Source organism: Petaurus breviceps, unplaced genomic scaffold, assembly GCF_028583685.1.
Source record: "Petaurus breviceps papuanus isolate PSGF00001 unplaced genomic scaffold, PetGlider_PUasm1.0 164, whole genome shotgun sequence".
Lineage (NCBI taxonomy): Eukaryota > Metazoa > Chordata > Mammalia > Diprotodontia > Petauridae > Petaurus > Petaurus breviceps.
The window spans coordinates 1,614,680-1,638,461 of NW_027185735.1; the positions used below are offsets into that span (position 1 = coordinate 1,614,680).

Genomic DNA, 23,782 nt, shown 5'->3' on the forward strand with positions numbered 1-23,782 from the left:
CCAGCTGGTGGTTGGTCAAGGCTAAAACCTTGATATGGGGGTGGGTTCTGCTCCCAGAGTGCTGGGCTGGCCAATTCCTGTTGGCCTTCCAGGCTCTCCTCAGCAGGACGTTAGCTTCTCTGTGTCATTTTGTGGGTTCTGTATCTCCAAAATTTCTTAGGGTCCCCTTTTACATGAATTGGAGGTGGTGGGATCTGGAGCCACATGGAGGTCCTGTTTCTACTCTGCCATCTTGACTTCACCCCCTTCTCTTGCTGTATAATCACTTCTTAAAAATAAGAAAATGAAGGCCAAGAGAAGTAAAGCTTCTTGTCCATAGTAAGTGACCAATCTGGAATTTGAAGCTAGTTCTGCTTTACCAGAATATTTCTCTAGTTTTAATGTCAAAGCTACACTTAGGTTTGTTAGATATAGAGGAAAAGGTATCTCTGGAGTCATTGTTGTTTTTCCTAGTTTAAAGGTTATTTGGTTGAGCCTGTGTTCCAAGTGATGGAGATGGAAATGTGACAGACAAGAGGACTAAGATAGAAGTTATCTTTTCTTTATAACTGAAACCCCTGGGGCTGTCTAAGGTGCTGGGTATCACCCAAAATATCATTTGAGTTTTGCCACAACATGCAAAGTTCTATCAGACCTGGGCCACCATGTGGCCAGGAGCATATCCCAAGGAGCCCAAATGGCCACTGGGACCAGAATAAAATATCTCTGAGCATGCTCTGTGCTTGTGAGCAGGGAGTGACTATCACTTCTTCTGTCTAAAAGTTACAATTCTGGGGAGGCTAGGTGGTGCAGTGAATATAACACCAGCCCTGGAGTCAGGAGGAACTGAGTTCAAATCCGGCCTCAGACACTTAAGAAAAAAAAAAACTATCTGTGTGACTTTGGGCAAGTCACTTAACCCCAATTGCCCTACCTTCCACCCTTCAAAAAAAGTTACAATTAAAAGACAGACAAAATAAAAAAAACATAATATCCATCTCAAAAATTCAGATTATTATTCTTAAATTGAAGATAGTAATTCTACACCTTTGGTGATGGAGTCATCAAGCATTATTATTGTACAGTTCTTTTAAAACATTATTATGACAGAATTGCAAATTCTTATGTCATTCCTTTAATTTGCTTACAGGTGAGTTTCACTGTGGATTTGAAGATGGTAACATATGTTTGTTCACTCAAGATGATACAGATAATTTTGACTGGACAAAACAAAGCACTGCAACCAGAAATACAAAGTATACGCCAAATACTGGGCCTAATGCAGATCGCACTGGATCCAAAGAAGGTAGGAGATCCTTGTGAGTGAAAGTCTTCAAAGTTCTACTCTTCTACCTGTAGGTCCTTAAAATACCATATTAATGCCAAATTACTGATAGATTAAGCAATACTTTTAAACTTTGTGTATTTTCAATATTTCAAGAGATTTTGGTTTCATCTTTAGAGACTATTTTCACAGACAGGCAGACAGACAGACAGACATACGTGTGTGTGTGTGTGTGTGTATCACAACCTCTCCAGGCATTAGGAGAGAAGATTTCAGAAGACATTATGGACAACAATTTTACCACCTAGCAGTCAACTTACTAGTAGTATTATTTACTTACTTAGTTGTTGTAAGACATCAGATAATATATTGCTATAGAATAAGAATAGAACTTTTATGATATTTTTAGTATGTAGAAATTATGAAAATATAATTATTGCATTATTCTTTGTATGATACTAAACTTTAAGATATTTTCAAACATTCTAGATGTTTCTTATCCCATAGGATCATTTGTAAAGCAAAATAGAAATAAATGAACTCTATCTAAAACCTAAAGGCTCTTGCCTTCATATCTGAATTTTTCAAACAACTGTAATTTTTTAAGCCTGAAATTTTTAACCAAATCCTCTGGATTCCATTGTGTAACTTTTGAATTCATGTTCATTTTTTGGGGAGTCATAACAAATTAATACTCTCCAAAGAATTCCATTTAATTGTGTGGGCAGTGAAGTCTTATTTTTCATTGTTGGTTTAGCTGACATATTTACTTGTTGGCTTTGTGTTTCAAATTGTGCCTACATAATGTCAATACTGACATGTGTATACACAACTACATATTTTTAAAATTTAGAATGAGATATTCACTTCATATGGACAACATATATGTCATTTAATAATTTAAACTCTATTTTTAACTTTAATCTTGATGTTGAAAGTTTTATATAGTCATTTTTCATTTGTGTCCAATTCTTCATTACTGCACCTTGGGTTTTCTGGCAAAGATACTACAACGATCTGCCATTTCCTTCGCTTAATCATTTTCCAGATAAGGAAACTGAGGCAAAGAGGGCTAGGTGACCACCCAGGGTCACACTGCTGATAAGTGTCTGAGACCAGATTTGAACTCAGGAATAGGAGTCTTCCTGACCCCAGGCCTGTCACTCTATCCACTGTGCCACCTAGCTTCCAAAGCTGAAATGTCAGTATTCAAATAATTTAAACTTGTTTTTAATTTTTTAGGTTATTATATGTATATTGAGACCTCTCGACCAAGATTAGAAGGAGAAAAGGCCAGGTTACTCAGTCCTGTTTTCAGCATAGCCCCCAAAAATCCTTATGGAGCCACGAATACTGCATATTGTTTCAGCTTCTTTTATCACATGTATGGACAACATATAGGTAAGATCATGTGAGCTATTATGTTTACTTTAATCAAAAATGAAATTAGAGTCTCATAAGATTACCAAACCAAATTAGTTCTGGCCATGATAGTCATGGTTGACTTCTTTTCTTGATAAATTTCTTAATAAGCAAACAGGAATTCAGTATTTCTTTTCTCACTTCCTAATTCCATAACCAAATTAAAAATCAAATGTTTCCCCCAAGGAGGATAACTTAGCAAAATCTTGAAGGGGTTGAATTCTAAAGTTTTTTTGAAACAGATTTTAAGTTATATTTCTTCTACAAAATATTTGACTAATTATGTAATACAATTTAATGAGAATGGAGAGTTGACATATTTGTAAACATTATTATAAAATAATCATATTGTATAATTTTAAAGCCTTCATTTTCTTACTTGCAAAACTCATCCTATTTGTAAATCTAAATGCAAAATATTCTGTTTATGGATGCCATAGAGCTTTCAATAAATGCACTTATCTATTCCAACTTGTTCATAAATAACTGACGTTTTAATTTTTTATGGATCTCAGCTTTCATCGTTATGAGGCCTTCATTTATTTTGTGTTTGTTGTCTATGTTTCCCCATAATTCCTCTGTATCCTATATGGTATCTACCCTATGCATTCAGGAGGCCTTCTTTTTATATTGTCTATTTTGATATCTACTCAATAATGATATACCATATATTTTGTCATTAAAGGCAATATTATGAGTAGTTATATTATGGTGGAGAAAAATCTTGTTCTGGAATCAGATGACCTATCCTTACTCTGGCATGTAAAAGTAACATGATCTTGGAGAAGTTACCTGAACATCTGTTCCCACAACTTAAGTAGATATCAAAATAGACAAACCTAAACTCAACATTACTGAGGAAAAACTCAAATTATTCTGTGTCAAATAAGTCCCTCCTCTCAACATCTATATTTCTGTTAATCAGTAGGACAAGATGATCTCTATACCCCAGTGTCTGTATATCTTATTTACTAGTGAATGTAAATAATAATAATAATATTTTTAAACATTTGATTTGAAAACTTTGAATTCCAGATTCTTTATCTTCTTCCCTCTTCACAAACCCTTACTAGAAAGAGAAGTAATTCAATATAGGTTGTACCTGTTTAGTTAGGCAAAACATATCCATAGTGGATATATTGTAAAAGACTGACTATATTTCACTCTATCATATCCTGCCATCCACGTGTTCTATTTTCTACTTTGACCCTTTCCCTTTTCAAAAGTGTGTGCTTCTAACTACCCTCCCTCCCCCAATCTGCCCTCCCTTCTATCATCCCACTTCTTATGACCTGCCCCCCTACTTTCCTGTAGGGTAAGATACCCAATTTAGTGTGTATGTTATTCCCTCCTTAAGCCAAATTCAATGAGAGTAAGGTTGACCCATTCCATTTTGCCTCCCTGTTCTTCCCCTCCATTGTAACAGTTTCCCTTGCTATGAGATATATGAGATAATTTAACCTATTTTATCTCTCCCTGTCTTCTCTCATTATATTCCTCTCTAATCTGTGAAATAAATCAATTCAATCAAATGTATTTCTTCAATATCTTTAATGGAAAAAAATTCATTCTCTTTACATATCAATTTAGGCATTCTAAACTGGTTGCATTCAGAGATAATCCAGTTGCACATATAGTTACCAAGGTAACCAAAATCATTTATCATTCAGGGTTCAAATCAGTCATTCTATGAATAATGATTTTCCCAACTAATTCATCAAAACCCAATAGAATTTTAACTTTAAGATATTTAATATGAAAACCATTCTCAGTGATCTCAATATGACTTAACTTTGATACAAAAATTATACTTATAACTCTTATTTTAGATAGGTCATTATAAAATACCTTTCATTTTCTACTCAAAAAAAGGTTATGTGTGGAAACCTGTCTTTTCTGGAAATAAAATTAGTACTGTTTTCTCTCTTTGTTAAATAAAGACATTATAGGGGTGGCCAGGTAGCACAGCAAGTAAGAGCACCGGCCCCAGAGTCAGGATGACCTGGGATCGAATCCGGGCTCAGACACTAAGTACCCACCTAGAAACACCAGGCCATGTAACCTTGAGCAAGTTATTTAACCCCAATTGCATTAAAAAAATAAAGACATTATATCAATTATCTTTGTAGTGTTCAAAAGAATCAGTGAAAACTCATGAGCTGTGAGCATTCAGCAATGGGATTTCATCTTTATGTGGTCAGGTATTAGAAACTCCTCATCTCACTTCACCTTAAAGTGGACAAATGGTGGTCTCTGCCACCTATAGTCGATTTAATTTACTATTTTAGCACAAGTCTATTAAATTATGCTGCAAAGTCTCTGCACTGGATCCATTAGACTTTGTCCTTGGGAGTCATTGTTTAAGTAACTTATCAAGCTTCTGGTTGAACTTCTTTTACTACTTGGAAATTATCTTAATAATATCAGTCAACCCACCTTCTGCTCCCCTTCCCCTGCTGTGAAGGAACTCACATTCTGGGGTGTAGTAATAGGATAGGGCTGGGGTTATCTTGCCAGTGATAGGAGTTCTCAAGTCTGTTCTTCACTGTTAATATTAATCTCCTGTCCAATGACTCTGATTCCTTTGAAATATAGTGCAACCTCTGAGTCAGAGACTGTATGTCTTTGCCCAAGGATACACAGATTTTTAGTTATGGACTATCATTTCCCATCCCCTTCAAGCTTTTCAGGGGTAGCTAGGTGGCACAGTGAATAGAGCACTAGCCTTGGAGTCAGGAGGACCTGAATTCAAATCTGGCCTCAGACACTTTACATTTCCTAGCTGTGTGACCTTGGGAAAGTCACTTAACCCTAATTGCCCTGCCTTCCCCCCTCCAAAAAACAAAAAAAAAAAAAGGAAAAAAGAGATCTACCTTCATTTCTTCAGTTAGTTACTCCTCCATCAGTTGCCTTTACACATCCAGTACATTTTCCTTAAAAGCCAAAAGCCTGTCTATAGGAGCTAAATACTCTTAATCAATTTGCCTTTGGTCTTATTGGTCTGCCAGTCTAACTTTTGCAAAATACCAAACAATAGCCCAGAGAATGCTGGATTTGATGCCTATCGGCCTTTTCCAGCACTCACAGGGCCAATTGTTTCAGATTAATAGGAACCTGCTTTCTGTTCCACAGATAGAATTACACACAACCAAAACAGTTTTAGCAACCAGGTACCCAGGAAGTGTCTAGCCATCACATCATCCTGTCCTTTGGATTTGAGTTTCAATTTTATTTTGGTATGGAATAAGACATTTATTAGTAAATGAACAACAGTGGTTTACTTTGCCCAACACAGTAAGGATATGACACAAACATACAGTGGAACATTTCTTTAGCTTAGCTACATGATTACTTGATTCCTTACAGAAACTTGTCTAACCAGCAACTTTACAGGATATGGTGACTCATATGTTCTTACACACTCACCAAGTGTTACACACGGACCAAGTGTCAGGGAAATATTTTATGCCCCCAGACCAGGAAGCTGTATCAGGGAAGCTGCAATCAATCAGACTGCATAAAGATAAAAACTGTTTTAGAGAACTCAGGGAAGTTTCATCAGGAAACCACTCACCATATCACACTGGCAGAGACTGGGATTATAGTATGATGTCAACTGGGGTAAAAAAAAAATCACAAGATCTATATTCCTGCTGTTTTAGTAAATCAAAACTCTTTAGATTATCCAACTTCCCTTTAATTTTCTTTATGTTTCTTCCTATGGATTGTAATTAAATTCCTGCAAGCTTCAAAATTGTTCTTTTCTCCTTACATTGACCCAATATTTCACTTTCTTTCATTACTACTTTCTCAGTCTCTCATATCTTTATTTGCCCAAGTCCATCTTCAGTACTAGTTTTCTTAAAAAGTGAGATTCATTATTTTAAAAAAAACTTACTTTTTCTTGATCAAAAATAATACTTCAGGGTATACAGACAGTTTCTAATCTTGTCAGGGAAAATTTTCAAATTTAAGTTCTTAAGAACTTAAAAATTCACAGTTTATTCCAGTTCCTTTTAGGTAACATTTCTTCTAATTCACCTAGCCAATTAAATTCTGATATATAATTTATAGATGAAATACAGGAAAGTAAAACATTCTCAAAATTAAAGTTTGCTTATTTTTAAATTATTTTCTTTCTAATTTAAACAAGTTTCTTCCTTTCTATATAGAAGAGAAGAATTAATAGCTGCACTTAATTCTTAAGCACCAGAAATAGCTATACTTGGTGGTTCTTCAGTAAAACTGCAAACTTCAAAAACAAAAGGAAACAAAGAAAAAAAAAACACTTCTTTTTTTTTTCTTTTTTGTATTCTTTTTAGAATCACTGACGATAAAAATTTTAAACTGGTATCAGTTTTGCTTAAGGTTTATGCATTTTCTAATCAATCGAAACAGCTTTTCATACTTATATTTTCTATCACTCTCTAGTAAAGAGAGAGTGAGAACAAGGTGTTTGCACTTTGTGTAAAAATTTCACAAAGTTTCTACTTTAAAAAGTCCTGGACATCTTTAAATGAAAGAACTCACTGGGTTATTTCAGCATTTATAAAAATAATTCAAACCACACTTTCATCCTAATTTACAAATGATTTACACATTTGCAGATTTCATTTCAATTCATAAATCTAGTTGCTAGTTTTTAATGCCACATAAGGAAAGGATTTTTTTTAATTTTAATATATTTCTTTGAATTCCCACTGTGAGGGGAATTCAGAATACAAATATAAGACTATATCTTTCTGAAGCTTTATAACTTTTGGCAGAAAAAATCTCATTCTCCTACTTGATTTTAAGATTTTCTTTCTCTAGAAAAATCTCTTCTCCTTATTTCTAACCCAAAGCAAGAGAAAAGGGTTAGTAGAAGTCTGTTTATTTGAGGAGATAATTTTGTTGTTAGAATTACAGTAATTACAGACACCAAGAAGTCATTTAAACACTTTATACCTTTATGTTCATTTAACAGAGCCTGGAGAACTTTCTGGCTGGGGGTTTCAATGATTTCCCTTTCATTTTTTATTCTCCTACATCTCATTAAATAAAAGTCATTAGAAAGGATTTTAAGGAGATTTTCCTGCCACCTTGGAAAAAGGTTATAAAGACAATTGCATTGTCCTGTAAGGGAAAAGAATACTGCCCAAAGACGGGTGTTTGAGAAAAGTAGTGAAAAATCTTTCCAGAGTCTGTTATTAATTCCCTCTAAGCTCTGCCAGTAAAATTAGGATAAAGGTGTTTATTTTTTTCCCACTTTTTTCTTTCCTTTTTCTAAGGAAAGATTTTTTTTTCAATTTGTTATTAGATCAGATCATAACAAATCCCATAATGAGAGAATTGATCAAACAATTAGTGTTTTATATATGACAATTGATGAAAACTATTGTGTGGGGCAGAGACCACTTATTAAAAAAGAAATCAGTACAAAGACATAAATACCTGTAAGCAGAAATGAATTTATTGCTTTCTCATTAGAAAGAGTACTGCACCTGTTGGCTCTAATTGCACCAGCCAGGGAAGTACAAATTGATACCTGAAAGCAAGGTCCTTTTTCATGCCAAATAATTTCCCCATTCTCCCAGTGCATTCTTCTTTCGCAACTCTTAATATTATTTTTAAATAATATTATTTAAATATATACTTCATCATCATATCAACTCATGCTTTTGTCCTCTGTCTATATATGTCCTTCTAGCTGCAATAATAATGAGAAAGTTCTTATGAGTTCCAAGTATCATCTTTTCCTATAGGAAAGTAAGCAGTTGAATCCTATTAAGTTTCTCATAATGTCTATTTCCTCTTTACTTTTTTATGCTTCTCTTGAATCTTGTGTTTGAAAGTTAAATTTTCTATTCTGCTCTGGTCTTCTCCTCAGGAAAGCTTGAAAACCCTCTATTTGATTGAATGTTCATTTTTTCCCCCTGAATGATTATATTCAGTTTTGCTGGGCAGGCAATACTTAGTTATAATATTAACTCCTTTGACCTCCATAATATCATATTCCAAGTCCTCTGATCCTTTAATGTGGGGTATGCTAAATCTTGCATTATTCTTACTGTGGTTCTACGATATTTAAATTGTTTCTTTCTAGCTAGCTTTCAATATTTTCTCCTTGGCTTGGGCACTCTGGAATTTGGCTATAACATTCCTGGGGAAATTTCATTTTGGGATCTCTTTTAGAGGTGATTAGTGGAGACTTTCAATTTCAATTTTACCCCCAGGGTCTAAAATATTATGGAATTTTTCTCTGATAATTTCTTAAAAGATGAAGTCCAGGCTCTTTTTGTTTATTCATGGCATTTGACATTGTAGTCTAATAACTTTTAAATTATCTCTTCTTGATCTATTTTAGGTGTATTATTTTTTACAAATGAATTGTAGATACATATCTCAATACATTAAAAGATCAGTAAATATATTAATTCCCTATAGTAATTTTTGTAGTATGCCCCATATCATTTTTTTTATCTTTCATTTTGCTTCTGGAAAATTTCAGAAATTTGCTTTTATAAATTAAATTATAACAGTTTTTTTTTTAATTTTAAAGGATACTGAAAAAGCAGAACTCAGAGATTTTGCAAGTACAAAAAATAATTATGTTTATCTAATACATTAACAACTTCATAAAGTCAGTAATTTTGCTGGATTTTTTTTTCAGTATTAAATTAGACCAAAGACAACTTTAAAATGTTCATGTATGTACAAAGTTCATTCATCTACTGGCATTGTGGCTCAGTGTAATAATTCTTTTCCCTATCACAGGTGTGTGTGTGTGTGTGTGTCTGTGCATGTCTATGAAAGAGAAAGACACAGAGAGGGGGGAGAAAGAAAGGAGGAGAGACATAGAGGGAAACAAAAGAAAGAGAAAGGGGAAGAGAGAAAATGGAGGTAGGAAGGAAGTGAGTGAGCGAGGAATAGAAACTGTCATCTCCCTGTTGAGAGCATTATGAGTTTTTGGTAGAGGATACTCTATCTGGGTTGATGCTGCTGCAGAAGAGTGGACTGCCAGTTCTCTTTGCCCATTACCCAATAAAGGCCAGACTTCAGTAGGAAATAGGCATAGATTTAAGATATGCGCCTGTGGTGTATACCATATCAGCAACAATTGTGAGATGAAGGACTAAAATGACTGAGGCAGAAGCAGGGAAAAATCATCAGTCCTATTTGGGCGGGAGAAGCCATGAAGTCAAAAGGATGCAGTTTACATGGGGATCATCTCATGCATTGGTGTGAACAGATGCAACCTGAACAAGAGTGGAGTGGTTATTAGGAAAGGTGAATGTGACAAAGGCAGACTTGAAGGCAATAGTAACTACTAGGAGAAAACCTAATACATGGGGCCTTAGGGAACAACTTCTGGGTTCAATCCAACATTGTCTTTAAAGGGCTGATGGAAAGTTATAATCAAGGGACCCATCAGCAAGCACTTATTTATAACTATTAAAGATAGACAGGCACAGGAGATTCAAAGACAAAAGTTAAGAATCCCCACCCTGGAGGACCTTACATTCTACCAGGAGAGACAAGATAAACATTATACAAAATGGATACACAGTAATTTTGAAAATAAAGCACTAAAAGCTGAGGGGGATCTGAAAAAGACTTGCAGCTTACCTTACTTGAAGCTTACCTTAAAGGAAACTAAGGATTCTAAGAGATAGAGGTAAGGAGGGAGTGTATTCCAGACATGGTAGACAATGAATGCAAAAGCCTGGAATTAGAAGATGTAGTAATATACATATATGAAGAATAGAAAAGACAATTTAGGTCAAGTGGTAATTCACAAACTCTTACAACTGAGGTGCACAAAGGGTAGTGAATAAAGACTAATAAGGCTAGAAAAGTAATTTGGAGTCAGGTGAAATACTACAAATGCCAAAGGACAATGATACAGAAAATGTTGTGTTGGGGTTTAAAATGCTGGGATGTAGTGTTCAGGACTCCAAAATTTCAACACACCAGGTCTTGCCTGAATTTGACCCAAACCTTCCATTAGCCAAAGAAAAGAAAAGTTTATTAAAGATCCTCCATATTGGGTAGACTCTTAAGGAATCTGAATTATTTTCAATGCTTGCATTGACAAGCAGGCCAGAATGAATCTGAGCTAGGTTAAATCTTAACTAGATTGAGTCTGAGCCCCTTCATGGAGACAAGATGGATTTTATATGCAGAAAAACTAAAGGTGGTCACATATTCTGGGGTGACTAGAGGGGAGCTTTAGAAAGGGTATTGAGGAGTAATCTAAGGAGGATCTCTATGAGACTGGGATGACTAGAGGTTAGATTCCAGGGAACCAAGATGGAATTTTGATGGTATCAAGGGTGGGAGGTAGCCTGAGGCAATCCTACTGTAAAAGACAATAGAGTTCTAGGCTATATGAACGGTAAAAGATTTGGGCATGAAAAAGCCTGATTAATTAGGAAAATTCAGGGATAATTCAAGGTGGGGTTTCCCAGAGCCTGTGGACAAATGGAAATCAAATTCTTTTGGTGTAAAGGGGACATTTCTTGACTTGGGTCTGTACCCATCATATGGAGAAAAGAACAGTGAATAGGAAAGTTATTATAAGATTGTTACTGACTAGAACATATATCAATATATTGAGAAAGATACAAAAATGGTGGTGGAAAATCACAAAAGGAGAGATATTACTATTTTGCTTACTTTCATAGTTTTTCGTTGTTTTGTATTACAGAGCAAAGATTAAAGTACTGAAACTTCATGTCCTGAATACATCTTAGTCTTCCATATGATCTGTGAGTTATTTCTCCTAGTACTTCAAAAATTTCTTTATTCTGAACAAATGTGACTTCTGAATTAGTCCGGGGTTTAGCTCTCCTAGAGTTTCCACAGTTGAAATAAAAGAAAATGGAAGAGAGTGAAGGACTGGGTTTGCAAATAAGTCAATCTCTCAGTCAGTCAGTAAACATTTTTAAACACTTACTCTGTGCTATGCCAGTTCTGGAAATACCAAGGGAAAAAAGAAAGTCCCTGCCATCTAGGAGCTCAGAATATAAAAGAGGAAACAACAAGCAAACAAATATGTAGGAACAAGCTATCTGAAAGATGGAGGCAATTAAAAGAGGGAAACTTTAATTAAAAGGGTTTAAAAATGTTAGAACCTAAAGTAAGCCAAGAAACTCAGCAAGTGAATATGAGGAAAGAGAATATTCCTGGCTAGGAGACCAGCCAGAGAAAATGCTCAAAGCCAAAAATTGAGCATCTACTTTGTGGAACAGCCAGGAAACTAGTGCCACTGAATCAAAGAATGCATGGAGCTAAGTAAAGTGTAAGAACACTGGAAAAGTGGAAAGTGGATAAGTTATGGACTTTGAATGTCAAACAGAGGATTTTGCATTTGATTCTATAGGCAATAGGGAATCATTGAAATTTGTGGAATGGTGTGTGTGTGTGTGTGTGTGTGTGTGTGTGTGTGTGTGTGTGACATGATAGGACATGAACATTAGGAAAAATCACTTTGGCAACTAAATAAAGTATAGATTGGAATGTGAAAGGACTTTGAGGCAGATATATCCACAACCTACTTGTTGTAATACTCTAAGTGTGAGCTGATGAGAGTTTGCATCAGAATGCTGACATTGTCAAAGGAAAGAATGGAGCATATTTGAGAGATGTTGCAAAGGTGAAATCAACAGACCTTGGCAGCAGATTGTATAGAGAGAAAGCGAGGAAACTAGGTAATGAACCTGAGGAACTAGGAGGATGTAATAGTAATAGGGAATGTAAAAGGTGTATAGAGTTGAGCAGGAAAGATGATGAATTTGTTTTTGGACATTTTAAGTTTAAGATATCTACTGGATATCCAGTTTAAGATTTTTGAAAGGCAGCTGGAGATGCAATATTGCAGATCAGCAGAGAGGTTAGGCCAGTTTAAGTAGATTTGAGAATCATCAGTGTAGAAATAGTAATTAAATACATAGTAGCTGATGAAATTACCAAATTAAGTAAGGTAGAGGGATAAGAGGAATGGGGACAGAACTCTATGGGTCAGGGGGTGAAGCCAATATGGCAGAAAGGAAGCAGTAATTTTTCTAAGCTCCTCCATGAATCCCATCACTAAATTTAAAAAGTGAATCTGAATGGATTTTACAGTGACAGAATCCATTGTAGCAGAATCCAGTCCAGGAAAGTGACCATGTAGGTCTGGGCAGGGGAAGCATGGAACATGCAGGGAATGCACGAGACCAGAGAGCACACTACAATGGAGTGAGAAGGAGCCCCAACCAAGGAGCCCCAGCCAGAAGACTCACCCACCCAAAGGGCGATTTGCAGCCTCCTCACTAAAGGACTGGAGGATCAGTGGAAGCTGGTTAAGAGAAAACACAGAGCCCATATCAGGGACAGCAGCTTCTCCTGAGGCTATCAGGCCACAGCCTGGAATTTTAAAAAATCATCTACCTCAATTTCCAGAAGCCAAGATTTGGCAAAGTAAACTCTAGCTGCTCTGATTCCCCCTCCCTGACCCAGAAAAAGCAAAGATAAAAGTCCCACCCAGAGTAAAATCCTGAAATATGGAAATAACCTCAGGATTAGGAGTCACTGAGAAAGGTGCAACTGAGGCAGTAAGGAATATGAAGTGAAGAATTGGAAGGGTCCCAACAAGCCACACCCCAGCTGACCAGAAGGAGATCCAAAAGCCCAGGGTTGTGGAGCCAGCAAGTACTAAAAACACAAGCCCAGGTGGGGCCTTAGCACCACCAGGGGAATCTGCAGACACCAGCTTTGCTGGCTGCCGGCTGCTGAGCCTGCCTGAACTATAGCCCTGGGGCACAGAGGCAGAAATCTGAAGGTCCAGATCACCAGTCCCCCACAGATTACCCTGTGACCTTCAGGGTAATTTAAGGGAAACACTGAGATTCCTGGCCTTGACCGCAGTCTAGACACGCAGAGACTGCAGCATACAAAATCAACAACCAGGCACCTAGCTCCTAGTGTGAAAAGTGTGGGTCAGAGCCCTCTGTATCCTAGAAGCAGAAATACACCTTAAAGGACAGGAAATAGGTGATTACAATGGGCCAGAAGCACCTTGCAAAGGCAACTGGAAAGATAATTGAATCTTATTATTGTGAATGAGAAGAATCACTTTCAGGAGACACCATGAACTCTGTATCCATGGCTGAGGCCACAGAAGAAAATATGAACTGGTCTCAAGCCCAACAAGCATTCTTGGAGGAGCTCAAGAAAAGTTTTAAAAGCCAAATTAGAGAGGTAGAAGATAAATTTAAATCTACAGTGAACAAATTGGAAAAAAAAATCTCACTGGAGAAAGCAAATCCTTAAAAAGTAAAATTTGTGAACTAGAATGGGATGTTCAAAATCTATTTGGAGAAAAAACCTCCCTAAAAATGAGCTTCAAAGAACTAAATGAGGAAAATAATTCACTAAAAATTAGAATCAGTCAAATTGAAGCTAAGGACTCCATGATGCATCACGAAACAATCAAGCAAAACATGAAGATTGAAAAATTAGAAGAAAGTATAAAATATCTAACTGGGATAACAACTCATCTGGAAAACAGATTAAGGAGAGATAACCTAAGAATTATTGGTCTGCTGGAAAGCCATGATGAAAAAAGCAGCCTGGACAATATCCTCCAAGATATTGTTAAAGAAAATTGTCCTGAAGTCCAAGAATCAGAGGGTAAAATAGTCATTGCAAGAATTCACCAGACACCTCCTGAAAGGGATCCCAAATTGAAAACTCTGAGAAATATAGTAGCCAAATTCCAGTATTACATGGTCAAGGAGAAAATACTGCAAACCACCAAAAAGAAACAATTCACATATCATGGAACTACAGTCAGGATTACACAGGACCTAGCATCTTCTACATTAAAAATTGTAAGGATTGGAATTTGATATTTCGTAAAGTAAAAGAGCTAGGACAGCAACCAAGGATCAACTACTTGATTGATCAAAACTGAGCATAATCTTTCAGTAAGAAAATGGTCATTTAATGAAATAAGGGGCTTTCAGACTTTCCTGATGAAAAAGCCAGATCTCAATGGAAAATTTCATCTCCAATTACAAGACTTAAGAAAGACATACTAATCTGATGATAAAAGAAAACCTTACTAAGGGATTCAAAGGGACTGTAATGGGAAAAAAGGAAAGGATGAGGCAGAAAAAGGTAAATTATGCCACACTAAGAGGCATGAAAACATACTATAGTACAGGGGAAAGAGGGAAGGAGATGAACATCATATGAACTTGATTCTCATTGGTTCTGGTTCAAAGAGGGATCAACATAATTAGTTAAATTTAAGATTATAATGTGAAAAAAACACAAAAAATCATTATAATAGAGGGAAAGGAGGGAGGGAGAGGAGCACTGTTTGAAATTTACTCTTATTGGTTTGGGGCCAAAGAGGGAATAACATACTCTGATGGCATAAAAATCCATTGTTCCCTATAGGCATTAGGAGGGATAAGGGGGGGGGGGATAATAACATAGGGAGTTAGAAGTGAGGGAAATAGAAGTAAGGGGAAAGTGTAGGTAAAGAGGGGGTTCACAAGGAGAAATACTGAGGGAGGTGGTGGGCAAAAGGAAAAGTCTTAAGGAGGGGAAGGGAGAAGGAAGAAACAAAATCATAAACAGGTGAGGTAATAGGAAAGAGAGAAAGACACAAATAGTAATCATAACCGTGAATGTGAATGAGATGAACTCTCTCATAAAACAAAGGTGGACAGCAGAATGTATAAAAACCATAATCCTACAATATGCTGTGTACAAGAAACACATTTAAAAAAGGGGATATGCATAGGGTAAAGATAAGAGGTTGGAGTAGAATATATTATGCTTCAACTACAGTAAAAAAAATAGTGGTAGCAATCCTTCTCTCTGATAAAGCAAAAACAAAAATAGATCTAATCAAAAGAGATAAGGAAGGAAATTATATCCTGCTAAAAGGCACCATCAAAATGAAGCAATATCATTACTTAAAATATTTACACCAAGTGGTATAGTATCCAAATTCCTAGAGGAGAAGTTAAGGGAATTAGAGGAAGAAATAGATAGCAAAACTATACTAGTGGGGGACCTCAATCTTGTCCTCTCTGAACTTGATAAATCTAACCTCAAAATAAACAAGAAAGAAGTCAAGGAGGTTAATAGAATTTTAGAGAGGCTAGATATGACAGATCTCTGGAGAGAACTGAATGGGGATGATAAAAAGGAATATACTTTCTTCTCAGTGGTACATGGCACATACACAAAAATCAACCATGTACTAGGACATATAAACCTCATGAGTCGACGGCCAGGTAGCACAGTGAGTACGAGCACCGGCCCCAGAGTTGGCATAAACTGGGATAGAATCTGGGCTCTGTTACTTAGCATCACCCCCAGAAATAACTGGCCGTGTAACCTTGAGCAAGTTACTTAATGCCAATTGCTAAAAACAAAACAAAAAATAACTCATGAGTTAGTGGAGAAAGGCAGAAATATTAAATGAATCATTCTCAAATCACAAAGCAATAAAAATCATATGCAATAAAGGGCCATGGAAAGGCAGGCTAAAAACTAACTGAAAACTAAATAACTTAAACCTAAAGAATGAATGGATCAAACAAGAAATTATACAAACAATCAGTAACTTCATTCAAGAGAATGACAATAATGAGAAAACATAACAAAACTTGTGGGATGCTGCAAAGGCAGTCCTTAGAGAAAGTTTAATATCCCTGAGTGCATACATGAATAAATTAGAGAAACTGGAGGACAGTGAACTGGGTATACAACTGAAAAAGCTAGAAAAAGAACAAATTGAAAATCCCCAATTAAATACTAAATTTAAATAGTAATATTGAAATAGTGAAAACCAAAGGAGAGATTAATAAAACTGAAATTAAGAAAACTATTGAATCAATACATAAAACTAAGAGCTGGTTTTTTGAAAAAAAGCAATATAATTGATAGACCCTTAGTCAATATGATAAAAAAAGAAAGAAGAAAACCAAATTATGAGTATAAAAATGAAAAGGGTGAATCTGCGTCCAAAGAAGATAAAATTAAAACGATAATTAGGAATTATTTTGCTAAATTGTATGCACATAAATTTGACAATCAGTGAAATGAATGAATATTTACAGAAATATAAATTGCCAAGATTGACTGAAAATTATGTAAATGACTTAAATAACCCCATCTCAGAAAAAGGAATAAAACAAGCCATCGGAGAACTCCCTAAGAAAAATCTCCAGGACCAGATGGATTTACTAGTGAATTCTATCAAACATTAAAGAACAATTGATTCCACTATTCTACAAACTATTTGGGAAAATTAGTGAAGGAGTCATACCAAATTCTTTTTATGACACAAAGATGGTACTGATACCTAAATCAGGAAGAGATAAAATGGAGAAAGAAAATTATAGACAAATTTGCCTCATGAATATAGATGCAAAATTTTATATTAAATATTAGCAAAAAGATTACAGAAACTTATCACAAGAATAATACACTTTGATCAGGTAGGATTTATTCCAGGAATGCAAGGATGGTTTGATATTAGGATAACCATCAGTATAATTTATCATATCAATAATAAAACTAGCAGAAACCACATGATTATCTCAATAGATGCAGAAAAGGCTTTTGACAAAACACAACATCCATTCCTATTAAAACACTAGAAAACATAGAAATAAATGGATTCTTCCTTAAAATAATAGGTAACATCTATATAAAACCATCAGTAAGTATTATATGTAATGGGAATAAGCTAGAAGCATTTCCAATAAGATCAGGGGTGAAACAAGCATGTCCATTATCAGCTCCTTTTATTCATTCTGGTACCAGAAATATTAGCAGTAGCGATTAGAGAAGAAAAAGAAATCAAAGGAATAAAATTAGGCAAAGAAGAGAGTAACCACCATTCTTTGCAAATGATATGATTATATACTTAGAGAGACCTAGAGAATCAAGTAAAAAACTACTTGAGATAATAAATAAATTTGCAAAGTTGTAGGATATAAAACAAACTCACATAAATCCTCAGAATTCCTATATATTTCTAATGAAATCCAACAGCAAGAAGTAGAAAGAGAAATCCCATTTAAAGTTACTCTAGACATTATAAAATATTTGGGAATCTACCAGCCAAAACTAACCCAGGACCTATATGAACACAACTGCAAAATACTTTTCACACAAATAAAGTCAGATCCAACTAATTGGAAAAAACATCAGTTGCTCATGGCTGGGTTGAAATAATATAATAAAAATGACAATTTTACCTAAACTAATTGCATATTTAGTGATATACTAATCAATTTACCAAAAAATTACTTAACAAAACTAGAAAAATAGCAATAAAACTCAATTGGAAAAATAAAAGGTACAGAATATCAAGGGAATTAATGAAAAGAAATACTAGAGAAGGTGGCCTAGCAGTCATCAAACTTGGTACTGGCTGAGGAACAGAGTAGTGGATCAATGGAATATATTGGGTATATGAGACTCAGCAGTCAACGGTTTGATAAACCGAAAGACCCCAGCTTCCAGGATGTCACTATTTAACAAAAACTACTGGGAAAACTGGAATATAGTATGGCAGAAACTGGGCATAGACCATTATCTAACACTATATACCAAAATCAAATCTAAATGGGTGCATGATCTAGGCACAAAGACTGACACTGTAAGCAATCTGGGAAAGCAAGTACTAGTTTACCTTTCAGATTTATGGAAAGGTGAAGCTTTTATGATCAAACAAGAAATAGAGAGCATTATAAAATGCAAAATGGATAATTTTGATTACATTAAATTTAAAAGTTTCTGTACAAACAAAGCCAACGTAGCCAAGATTAAGAGGGAAGTTGAAAATTGGGAAAGAACTTTTACAACCAATTTCTCTGATAAAGGCCTCATTTCTAAAATATACAGAGAACTGAGTCAAATCTATGAGAATATAAGTCATGCCCCAATTGGTAAATGGTCAAAGGATATGAACAGGCAGTTTTCAGGGGAGGAAATTAAAGATATGTGCAAGCATATGAAAAAATGCTCTAAATTACTATTGATTAGAGAAATGCAAACCAAAACATTTCTGAGGTACCACATCTCACCAGTTATATTGGCTAAGATGACAAAACAGGAATACGACAAATGCTGGAGAGGATGTGGAAAAATTGCAACACTAATGCATTGTTGATGGAGTTGTGAACTCATCCATTCTGGAGAGCAATCTGGAACTATCCCCAAAGGGCTATAAATAATTTCATATCCTTTGACCTAGCAATATTACTTCTAGGGTTGTATCCCAAAGAAATCACGAAAGTGGGAGGGAGACCCACGTGTACAAAAATATTTATAGCAGCTCTTCTTGTGGTGGCAAGGAATTGAAAGTTAAGGGTATGCCCATCATTTGGGAAATTGCTAAACAAGTCGTGGTGTATGCATATAATGGAATATTATTGTGCTATAAGGAACAAGGAGCAGATGGACTTCATATTACCTGGAGAGGCTTATATGAACTGATGCTGAGTGAGAACAACATAACTAGGAGAAATTTGTACACAATTACAGACACAATGTATGTGTGATGACCAACTTTTATATACTGGACTCTTCTCAGCAATGCAGTGTTATAAGACAACTCCAAAAGATTCATGATGGAGAAAGATGTCTAAATTCAGAGAAAGAATTAGAAAGAACAGTGTTTGAATGCAGATTGAAGCAAATTACCTTCTCTCTGTCTTTGTCTTGTTTGGTTTTGTTTCCTCTTTCTCATTGTTCATTCCTTCTGTTAAAATCCTTCTTTATAACCGAACTAATATCTAATGTGGAAGTATTTGCAGATCTTATGCTTGATTGCATGTTACCATGGAAGAGGGGTCAGGGAGGAGTGGGAGGGGGAGGAAATTTGAAACTCAAGGGATTGTGGAACTGAATCTTGTAAACTAAAAGTAAACAAACAAATTATTAAAGACAAAAATCCCTCTATTGTCATCTCATCCAAAGGAGGAGGCAGCAAAGGAAATTGAGAAGAAATTGTCAGATAGGTAGGAAGAGAATCATGAGACAATGAGAAATAGAGACAGAGACACACACAGAGAGAGACAGAGACAGACAGACAGAGAGACAGAGAGAGAGACAGACAGAGAGAGGGCCAGAGCCAGAGCCGGAACTAGAGAGAGACAGAGAGTCGTAAAAGAGAGAGAGACAGAGAGACAGAGAGAGACAGAGAGAGAGAGACAGAGAGAGACAGAGACAGAGAGAGGTCCAGAGCCAGAGCCAGAGACAGAGAGAGGGCCAGAGCCAGAGCGAGAGCGAGAGAGAGACAGAGAGAAAGAGAGGGAGAGACAGACAGAGACAAAGGGTCGAGAGAGAGAGAGAGAGAGAGAGAGAGAGAGAGAGAGAGAGAGAGAGTAATCAAGAGTGTCAAAGGCAGCAGAGAGTTCAAGAATTCAAAAAATGGGGATAGAGAAGAGAGAATTGAATTTGACAATTAAAGAGATAATTGATAACTTTGAACAGAGCACATTCAATGGAATGATAAAATTGGAAGCTGGATTGTAAAGCAATAAGAAGAGAGAAAGTGGAGGCATCTATTATGGAGGACCTTTTGAAGGAATATATCCATAAAGGGCAGATAAGAATTATGATGATGATGATGATGACAGAAGGATCTGGGGGAGAGATGGTCATATTTATAGGCAATGAGAAAGGAGCCATTAGATAAGTAGTGACTTAAAATAAGTGATAGAATGGGCATAACAACATTAACATTATGAATACCAGAAAAATTAAAGTAATTAAGTTTAGTCTTATGTAAATGTAGATTGGCCCAGATGCCCTCACTTTATTTATATATAAGATGGCCAGTTGTCATATATGACCTTTGAAGTAAACTATTTAATTTTGTATATGTTTTATGAGACTATCTCTGACACACATTTGCCATGTGGTTAGGGTAACTCTCTAAGCCTTTAAGTTTCAGAGAAGTAGTCTACCTTATAAAACTTTGTTTCTTCACAGAGAGTTCCCTAAACACATGAAATCCAAGGTTAATTAATATCCTTCACTTCTCCCCCCCCACAAAAAAATAACTACACATATTCAATAATGTATTTTTCACATTTCTACATTATCTTTGTTTTTATCACTAGATTTACAAAATCTACTAACAAATATTCATTCAGTGCCTTCCATGCTAGGCACTATGAGATAATAACATATGTTACACACACACACCCACACACACCCACCCACACACACACACCTACACATACCCCAAATCTAAAAATGCTTTATAAATATGAGTAGTCAGAGAAGTAGTAGTACTAGTTATCGTCATCATAGAAGATTTAGAAAATTATATTACAATTATAAATTTATATTCTCAGTATACTTTCAAGCTAGAATAGAAAGGATAACAATATTATAATAGAAGGAATATCATTAAGACAGATAGGTAAGTACATAGATAATGTCTATCCTCCTCACCTCACCGATGTACTATTACAGTAGCCTCTAGATTATTAAGTCTTTTCACAACATAATTTATCATCCACTAAGTTATCAAAGTCATCTTCCAAGTCACACCTCACCATTCAAAAAACTCCAGTGGCTCCCTATTGCTTAGAGGAATATAATCCCCACCTCACATTTGACTTTTAAGGCCCTTCATAACCTGACCCCTTCCTACCTTTTCAGTCATCTTATGCCTTATGAACCTCTATCTACTCCACAGGCAAATGTCACTGGACTCCTCGCTGTTCCTTTTTCAAAACACTCCATCTCCTGACTGTCCATTTTTGTTTGCAAATCATTAAGCATATAATTCTCTTCCTCTTTTCTCTAATTTTTGGCTTCTTTCAGTTCTCAGCTAACATTCCACCTTCTGCCTTTACTTATTCCCCCTTATACAAAGTATTCTCTCTAATATTATCTCTAATTTTACATATATATGTATACACATATATACACATGCATATATGTGTATATTTATGTGTGTATGTGCATGGATATATATATGTGTGTGTGTGTGTGTGTGTGTGTGTGTGTTTGTGTGTATCTATTCTGTTTGTCTATCTGGCGTTCATCCAGGCAAGGGTCATTACATATCTTGCTTGTACAAAGTTGTTTAAATATTAAATAATATTAATTTATTAATATTGATTTCCCTTGATCAGATTACTTTTCTTTATATCACTAGCTGAAATATTAAATAGTATTAATTTATTAATATTAATTTTTCTTGATCAGATTGCTTTTCTTTGTATCACTAGTTGGACATAGTAGGTACTTGAGAAATGCTTGCTTATTTATTTGATATAGTAAAAGAGAGAGAGAGAGAGATGGAGAGAGAGAGAGAGAGAGAAACAGAGAGAGAGAGAGAGAGAGAGAGAGAGAGAGAGAGAGAGAGAGAGAGAGAGAGAGAATATTTATTAAGGGCCTACTACGTGTCACAGGTACTACACCAAAAGCTGCAAATAGAAATAAAAACAAGATAGTCCTTACCCTGAAGAAGATAGCACTCTGATTTGGAAAAAGAACACATAGAGGGAAGGTTAAAGGAGAGGGAAATAAGGTACCTACTGGGCCAAGGCAACTACCAAGGATGTATGGAATTAGAAAGACTTGAGTGGGGAAGTTGAGTTGGGAATGAAGTGAGCATGACTGAGGCTTCTTAAGAAATGTTGAACTGAGTTGGAGGATCAACAATTAGGAGTGTCATATTTAAGATAAATATTCTCTCAGGGTAGGAAGGTCATGCATGTAGAAAATTCTAGAAAATGATTAAGTGGAGAGTGAAATGAGATTGGATGGGTCCCTCACGAAAAGGTAGAATGGTTAAGAATATAATTAGTTATGTGGCCCTTTTCTGCCAGTACTCTATTGAAAAAGAAAATTGATCAAATAGGGGAAGGGGTTTAGCAAATAGTTGTGAAATTTTGATAATATGCATTAAATTTATTTAAGAGCAAATAAATTCCTGAGCAATAGCCTAATTATGCAAATTAAATTTCACTTATGGTTTAGAGCTAGAAGTAATTTTGTTCTTCAGTCATTTTTTCAGTCATGCCCCCACTCTTCACAACCTCACTTGGGATTTTCTTAACAAAGATTCTGGGTTTGAAATTTCCTTCTCTGGATCATTTTATAGAAACTGAGGAAAACAGGGTCAAGCAACTTGCCCTGCCACACAGTTAGTAAGTGTCTGAGGACAGGACTGAACTCAGGGAAATGAGTCTTCCTGACTCCAGGCTCAGCAATCTATCTACTATTCCATCCACCTGCCCCACAAGTGATTTTGGAGATCATCTAATCTTGTCCTCTCATTGCATAAATGAAAACAAACAAACAAAACCACCTGAGACCTAAAGAAGTTTTGCTCTGTTTAAGGTCACACAACTAATAAATTATAAATATGAGACTAGAATCCAGATTCTTAGTCCAAATTAAATGATACTTCTATTATCCCATGGTATGGAATGGTGATGATCAAACATTTTGTTATAAGTTCAAAGAATAAAAAATGTGGGCCAGAACTTGTCTAAATGTGTTACTTAATGCTCAGCTTTTTCACTTCCAGATTGACACATGAAATGCATGAATGTAGGTACAATTTTGCCAAATGTGAATAAATTATTTGAAATAATTAATTTTCATGAGAGGTACAATAAGGTTTTTAGTTCAAAGAATGATTACTGTGGACTTTGAAGTTTTCTTTTATAAAATATTAAAATGCTTTTGTTTTTTTAAGATTCATTTTAGCATAGATGTTACTCAAATAAACTGCATTGTATACCTCCTGAAAAAGTTTTTAAAATCATATTTATCACCAATAATAAGTGCTATATATGCTTTTATAAATTATATTTTGTTAAATTTTGTGATACTGTGTGCTTTGACTTTAGCAAGAAACAAGAGGTAAGAAAAAACAGTTTCCACTGTGTAATTTTTTTGTTTTTTGCTGTAATGCTATAATCATTACTTATATAACTGGAGTCCGTATATATTCTTTTTTTGTTTTTTGCCTTTCGGAGGGCAATTGGGGTTAAATAACTTGCCCAAGGTTACAAGGCTAGTGTGTGTGTGTGTGTGTGTGTGTGTGTGTGTGTGTGTGTGTGTGTG

At 35.4% G+C, this 23,782-nt stretch overlaps 1 protein-coding gene across 1 annotated transcript in view; it reads left to right on the top strand.

The window, feature by feature from the left end:
- Positions 1 to 23,782, top strand: part of MDGA2 (MAM domain containing glycosylphosphatidylinositol anchor 2) — a 990,863-nt gene that overhangs the window by 887,173 nt on the left and 79,908 nt on the right. Inside the window, exons 13-14 of the mRNA XM_069082199.1 lie at positions 1,130 to 1,285; positions 2,507 to 2,665. Of these exons, the coding sequence (XP_068938300.1) occupies positions 1,130 to 1,285; positions 2,507 to 2,665 (315 nt within the window). The remainder of the gene's footprint in view (positions 1 to 1,129; positions 1,286 to 2,506; positions 2,666 to 23,782) is intronic.